The 7,719-nt window shown below is 37.3% G+C and overlaps 1 protein-coding gene across 1 annotated transcript; it reads left to right on the top strand.

Moving 5' to 3' along the window:
- The first annotated feature begins 2,418 nt into the window (after positions 1-2,418).
- LOC107642741 (transcription factor MYB44) lies at positions 2,419-4,362 on the top strand. The gene has a single exon (XM_016346203.3). The coding sequence runs from the start codon at positions 2,931-2,933 to the stop codon at positions 3,987-3,989; it is 1,059 nt and encodes a 352-aa protein (XP_016201689.1). The 5' UTR covers positions 2,419-2,930; the 3' UTR covers positions 3,990-4,362.
- The last annotated feature ends 3,357 nt before the right edge of the window (positions 4,363-7,719 follow it).

The following is a 7,719-nucleotide window of genomic DNA, read 5'->3' as shown; positions in this document are numbered from 1 at the left end:
CGTGAGCCATCCTAGCAAAATTATTTTCACCCTCCGTACCCTTCTCGTCCGGTTTTGGACCGTTTTTGTTTTTGCCACTTAACATAAGATAGATAAATTCGAATGAATCAACGTCAACGATTCCAGACGAGACGAGTAAACGTAAGCACAAAATTATAAATACAATACAGCAGGATGCGGGGCACTCTTGTAATTTCACAACGGTTAGCTAAGTTGCTTTGCCGCTTCAGGGGGTGCAAGAACCACGTGTGTCTGATTTGCGCGATGCTCAAGCACGTGATTTGGCCCTCCACGCATGTCAAAGAATTATCAAACGGACTATACCGTATAAATAAATAAATAAATAAAATCATAAAATAAAAATGACTAGAGCGGTGGAGTGTAGCTGTGTAGATGAACCAAAAAAAGTTTATTTTTTAATTTGTTCACTTGGGAAAAAGAAAAAGATGGGCTCGGCGAGTAGTGAGTGCCCTTAATTACAGCTGTCCCCACGCAACGGTTTCAATGCTGCCAAAGTACAAATTTCCGTATTTCCTTTTTTTTTGTTTTGAGAAAAACAAAAGGATGCACTGCTAGTAAAAAATGAGTTTTGTTAATTTTTTTTCTAAAAGTATATGTTAAAAATATTATAAAAATTATTAAAAATATTTTTTATGTTTTTAATATATTGAATATATCAAAAATTTTTAAAATATCTATTATTATATGTTTAAAATGTACTTTTAGAATTCAAGTTAGTTAAATTTTAAAGAAAATATACTGTTAGTTTCTTTTTTTCCTTGTACTAGATGGTAAAAAAAAGAGTAAAAACTGACCAATCTAATAGCTGTAAGTCTGTAACACAAAATCCTAAAAAAAATAAAATAAAATAAAAAGAGAAAAGAAGAAAGGAAAAGAATCTAAACTGATTATTATTGGGATTGTGTAACGCTTTCAATGTAAGAGGAGTACATTGCTGATTCCACTGGCCCCTATATATCTCTACCCCTAATCTATTTTCGGCCTTTGTTTTGGGAGTACTACTTCATAATGGGATGATATTTTGGGAACAAATAATGACGGATTTGGGATATCCTAATTATTCTGTCTTAGCAGATCGCACATATACTGTAAATTACACTTATAATCCCACTATGATTGCATCCATTTCCTATAGACATGCTCTTGGTCATCACAAATCTAAATTATACATTTCTTTATGAATTAAGAGATACACCGGTGTCAGAAAATCTACTGCTCATTGATTTAGAATCAGTAATCACTTATGTTAATAAGTTTTAAGAGGAGGAAAGAGTGATATTAAATAAAGAGAAAGAATATGTGATTATTTTAGATAGAAAAGGAAGGAAGAGGTCCATGGCTCCATGCGGTGGGTAGTATATGTACGATGTACGAGTAACAGAAATAGATACGGATCTGTTAGATCAAAATAATAACAAAATATCCCTTCTTTTCCCATTTGAATACCCACCCGACAATCTTCTCTCTCGCCCTTTTCCCATACCTTTCTTTAATCCATCCCCAAATCCTCCACTTTCCTATTATTGATTAATTAATCATATTTTATTACTGACAAATACGTGGGCTTCACAATATTTTATACAGTAGTTTCGAAAACAAAACAAAAGCAACCGAAATGTGTAAGAGAGGAAGATGAGAGGAAGGTGCAAATGCCTCGGGGGGTGGGGGGAACCGGTTCCGTACAGGTGTTATGCGAGTGTGGGAAAGGAGAAGTGACCGGCACGTGTGTGTAGAGAGTATAGAGGGGGATAGATAGGCCGTTATAGGATGAGATGGTGGTGGGGGGTGGCAGGTATAGAATACAGGCTGGACTGACAGAAAAGCAGTAATGATTCGCCCTCCGATTCGGCGACCGATCTTGTCGTTTTGTGCCAGCTCAGCCTAAAGTGGACCCCCTACTCTCGCAAATTTTCCCAAGAAAAGGACGAAACTTAAAAATCCCACACGAAAATGCTCTACAGCCTGGAGTCCTCAGTCAAACTCAAACCAAAGCACCAGGAACCTCACCCAACCCCAAACCCCAACCGTTATCATCGTTATCTCATTTTTCCGTTTCTTGTTTTCTTTCTTCTAATAATTAAATGCTATTTTAACGTGAAAAATTCTGGTTGTTAGCCTCTTGTTTGTCTACATTAACTTCCCGAACTGTTCTACTCTCCTACCTTCCCACGCTCTCCAACCATCCGTCAATTCCACACTCTTTCCAAAACTAATATTATGTATCACTAAGTTAACAATTAATCATTTCTTTTTAACTAAAAAATTAACACCATCCAATCACTATAACAGTAAATAGTAATATTAATATTAGTACGTGTGACTCATAACAGGGTCTCCTTTACCTATTAAAAGAGTACTATTAATAAGGAAAGGATAGGTAAGTTTAAAATTTGGGGTGCCATAATGGAGTGGAGCGTTATGTATGTGTAAGAGACGCGCTGGTGCATGGGAAAATATTTTAGGTGTACATAAGTGATATTCTTCATCTTTATTTGAAAAAAAAAAAAAAAGGTAATAACGAAAGGATAAAATTGAGAGGGAAGAAAAGAAAGCAAAGAGAGGTGACTTGTGTAAATGGGAGCGGCTGAAGAGTGACGCGTGTGCGATGACAGCTGTATCCCAAATCCCAAGCCAACCGCTTCCCTGGAAGAAGCGGTACCGATTGCCCATAACGCTAGCTGACAACTCCAGAACCTAACTTGCCCAACCGGTAACCTCTTTCCCTACCCCCATCACATATAAGCAACCCAACCTCCTCCAAACCAACCCAATGCTCCACCACCAACACAACTAACACCCCAAGGAGCCTCCTTCTAAAATATATTCTATCACACAACCACCTTCGCCCCCCACCCTTTATTTTATGAACCTTTCTTTGAATTGAAGGAGGAAAAAAAGATAAGAGAGAGATGAATACCGCTACTAGTACAACGGCAGTTACAAGAAAGGATATGGATCGGATCAAGGGCCCATGGAGCCCGGAAGAGGACGACGCTCTGCAGAAGCTGGTGGAGAAGCACGGGCCTAGGAACTGGTCACTCATAAGCAAATCCATCCCGGGACGCTCCGGCAAGTCTTGCAGGCTCCGATGGTGCAACCAGCTCTCCCCACAGGTGGAGCATCGGGCCTTCACCCCCGAAGAGGACGATACCATAATCAGAGCTCACGCTCGGTTCGGCAACAAGTGGGCCACTATAGCCCGACTCCTCTCCGGCAGAACCGACAACGCCATTAAGAACCACTGGAACTCCACCCTCAAACGCAAGTGCGCCTCCATGGGCCCCATCGACGACCCTCACTTTGCTCAGCCACTCAAACGCTCCGTCAGCGCCGGCGCCGCCGTACCCGTATCAACGGGCCTCTACATGAACCCTCCCACACCCGGAAGCCCCTCCGGATCCGATGTGAGCGAGTCAAGCGTCCCCGCTGCCTCCACATCGCACGTTTTCCGACCTGTGCCTAGAGCCGGCGGTGTCGTACCGCCGGTAGAAACGACGTCGTCTTCCTATGACCCTCCCACTTCATTGTCCCTTTCCCTCCCCGGGGTTGACTCTAATTCGGAAGTCTCGAATCGTGGCAACGAACCGTCGCCTCACTCGGCGCCGCCGTTGACTGCCATACCTCTGTTGCCAATAATGTCGGCTGCTGTATCCGCGACGGTGGCGGCCGTTCCAGCGGTAACTGCCACAGCTCCAGGTACTGCTCCGTTGGCTGCACAGCCGTTACAGCAAATTCGCGATCCATCGGCTGTGGCTGCGGTGCCGAAGCAGAATAATGGAGCGGCTCCGTTCAACTTTAGTGCTGAGCTTTTGGCGGTGATGCAAGATATGATAAGGAAGGAAGTGAGGAGTTATATGGCTGGATTAGAGCAGCAAAGTAACAATAATGGGATGTGTTTTCAGGCTGCTGATGGTGGCTTTAGGAACGCTTCCGTTAAGCGAATTGGGATTAGCAGGATCGATTCGTAAATATCTTGACTTGGGAAAAATGGAGATGCAGATGCAGAGGGAGGGGGGAAAAAAAGAAAGGAAAGGGAAAATTGAACCTTCGTGTTTATCCCCTGTTTTCTTTTAATCTTGTTTTCTAGGCAATAATTTTGGTTAATGGTTAGTTAATGTACAGAGAGAACTTCGCATCGAGATGGATGGAGATGGATGGATGGATGTGAGGGGGAGTGAGAAATTCATTAGCAGAGTAAAAACCTAAAGAGGTTTCAGATGTAACCGGACGAAAAATCTGAAAATTCTACAACTGTTCTTTTTTTTTTTTTTTACCGTCTCTTGGTCCTGTACTCCAGGCCTAGTTGAAAAAACAAAAATAGAATAAAATTATTTTCAACTATGATGAGATAAGTTTCTTCTCTTATTTGTGCATCTAATCCAAATTTTATGATATTAGTAGTTGAATTAGTGGAAGGGAGTATAACCTGATCAATGATCTTTCTTTCAGTTTAATGTGCAAAGCGCATCTAGGTAACAGAAAGGATATAATATGGAACTCAGATAACTTTGCAAAGACTCAGAATAACTGGTAGTTTAAGTTAGGTTGGCTAAAGTCTAAAGATAAACTCTATGTATATCAACAAATACAGTTTTAGGGGATCTCAGATTATCTGTTGTGGTCCAAAATTAAATATCTTTTGGGCAGTTATTTATTTATTTATTTTCTTCGGTCAACATCCAATATATAAGGTCAGAGAAGATGGTAGTAATTACATGGACAGGTAGAAGGAGAGAGATTTCAATTTAAATACAACTACGAAGTATTTAAGTGTTGGGCTACAAAAGCTTATGGTAACAGTTAGATGCATACGTATTGGTTAGAAGTCATAGAAGGGTTAATGGGTTATGAACAAAATGGGGACCTTCAAGTAACAAATGATGAGACAAGACATTTAATTTGTTATAGTTTTCAAAGAATGTAGAAGCTGGGCCTATAAATCCAGGCTTAATTCAAACACTGTCCTACTATATGAGGAGCATTTTGTTCTAACCACTTGCATATTTTATTTATTTTTAGAATAATAGGTCAAGAAACAAATTAAGGCATGTGAAAACAAATATGGATAGCTTGTAACAAAAGCTTATACGCCGTCCTTCTTTGACCTGTATTTCTAGGAAGTAGTTTATAAGGATTCGCTTGACAGTTGGGGAAATACTAAGTTTTACGCGTAGGATTGAAAAGAACCTCGCAGTTAACTTTGCTTAGCAATGTTTTTAACGTGATTCATTAACAGTTAACTATCCGCGATGTGAAATACAACGCAGATAAACGTGGCGAAATACTAATTTTAACCTTTTAAGGCGTGTTAGTTATTTATGTAATAAAAAGGTTAAATGCTGATTTAATATATTTGTATATAAAGATATAAGTAATTTAATTTATTTTTATTGTGTATTTTGTATTTTAAATTTTAATGTGTACTTTTTACTATTAGTTAATTTTGATATACAACTAACATAATTGTTTTGTAATTTAACAATGATGTTTAATATGCATCATATGGAATGTGTTTTGTTTGTATTTTGATATTTTTTCTTTAAATTGAAATGCAGTTTTTTAATTTTAATTTTTTATTCAACTTCTAAAATCTAAAAACATAACTAATTTTTTCATGGGATTTCAACTAAACAATTATATTAAATAAAATTTGAAAAAAACACATGTCAAAAACAACGGTACAACTTGTTCTTATAAATAGGAATTGTTCGAGGTTTATCTCGTCGTTTTAAGGAAAGATGCTGTTTTATCATTTTCGCAATAAGATATACATTGGAGTTTAAAGAATACTAGTGTTTTGTTGATTTTTAACAAAATCGAGAGTGGTTCATATCTAGTGGTCTAGGAGCGAAACCTACTCCTTTTTGTGAGTACCAGTTTTATTTGCATCAAAATTCATGTCTTTGACAATGACGAAAAAGAAGAAACCAAGCTTTGCAGAAATTCGAAATGAACAATAAAATTTAAATGACTTGAATAAAAAGGGAAATGAAATTGTAGAAAGGAAAAGTGTTTGGGAAAGTAAAAGGAAAATTAAAAGGTAAAGACTGAAAAGGGTAAAAGTTGCTGAATTTAAAGGAATTGAAATGACATTGCAAAGAAGATAAATTGTATGGAAATAAAGTGACAGGAAATTTAAATGAAAAGTAAAGACATGGAAGGAACCCTTAAAAGAAAAAGACTTTTGACTGACTCAGAAAGTCGCTGAGGATGTGAGTGAGTGTGAGTGTTTTCTCTGAAAAGATTCCAACCTTTATTCCTTCGATCTTTCACGTATTTATAGAAGTCTTCAATCAAATTCAGATATAACTTTAATGTGCGTTAATCTTTGAATAACTGTTCACTAACCATCTTCACTTATTAACTTTTTCACTTCTTCGATTGCTTCACTCTTTCTTGACGAGTCTTAGTCGATCAAAATCCTCTCCTTCATCGATTAACCATCATCGATGAATTCTGTGTAGTTAATCTTCACTTCTCTTTTCAACTAACAAATTGCTTTAGAAATTGAAACTTTTGCCTTCGATTCGGTTTTCTGCCTACTATCTTCGATACCATTAACCTCTTCCTTGATCAGCTGACTTCCATCAAGTCTGCCTCTTCGATTTTCACATTTGCGTCAATCGATTAATAGAGAGTACCCAACGGAATACCTCATTGGCTCCAATCCAAAGTTAATTCTAACATATACTTGGAGGTTGATCAAAATATTATTTGGCACTTGGGAATGATCGAAACCTATTCTTGTCGAACATTGGCTTGTCAAAGAATTCAATAATATCTTTATCGAAAATATTATTTTCGATATAACAAATGCTCCCTAAGTATTTATTTTTTCGACTAGAAGGAAGAAAGTATAAATACTTACTATTATTCAATATTTTCAACGATGGGACCAGTAATCTCTTCATCTTCTTCCTCAAAATTTTCCTCGACATAGTTAATCCATTTTTAGGAATGGAGTTTCAACTGCTTTACCACGATCGGTCGAAGTAGAAGGAACACCACTTTGGTTACCACCAATTTGATCTTGAAAAATGGTATCCCTTTCTACGGCCTCGATAAAAAATAACTAGATCGAGCTTGTTCTCTTGTTATCTTATTCACCAAACTCTTGCCAATTCTTGATCCATCCAACCCCAATAGCATGGGATCATGGGATCGACGAAACGAAGGTGAATAATTATCCTGTGGAATCTAAAAAAATTGAGTCTAAGTGTCTAGTTTACTCTTCTTTATTGAAATTGGTCTTCGATGGCTTGACCAATTCAAAACTGACCCCAAATAATTGTTTGATCAACTCTATATATTGTATAAATTTTCACAAATATTTTCACGTAGTACATGACAAAATATTAGTGAAACATTGTGTCATTCTTGAAGAGTCAAGGATAATAAAATGGATAAAGATATCCCATATTTCAACGATGCTTTCTATTTTCAATCTATCGAAGAAAAATTATCTTCCATATAAGAAATGCCCCAAGCATTTGTTTTCGACATCTTGAGGCAAAGTGGCTGTTTGTCGAACTATTGGATCTTCGACATTTTGTTGAATATATTCAGCCGTATTCATTTTTGATACCTCATCGAATTTTTTTTATGACAACATATTACCCAAATCATGGTAATTTTCCTTTTTCTTCTCGGATCATTGTAGTCAGAAAGTTGTCATATTTGATGATTCGAAAATATCAT

The sequence above is a fragment of the Arachis ipaensis genome, chromosome B5, assembly GCF_059453495.1.
Source record: "Arachis ipaensis isolate K30076 ecotype BB chromosome B5, ASM5945349v1, whole genome shotgun sequence".
NCBI lineage: Eukaryota > Viridiplantae > Streptophyta > Magnoliopsida > Fabales > Fabaceae > Arachis > Arachis ipaensis.
The sequence above is the reverse complement of the archived record's forward strand: the minus strand, read 5'-3'. Positions and strand labels throughout refer to the sequence as shown.

Coding starts and splice junctions, on each gene's coding strand:
- LOC107642741 (XM_016346203.3), top strand. CDS start 2,931: ATGAATACCGCTACTAGTACAACGGCAGTTACAAGAAAGGATATGGAT.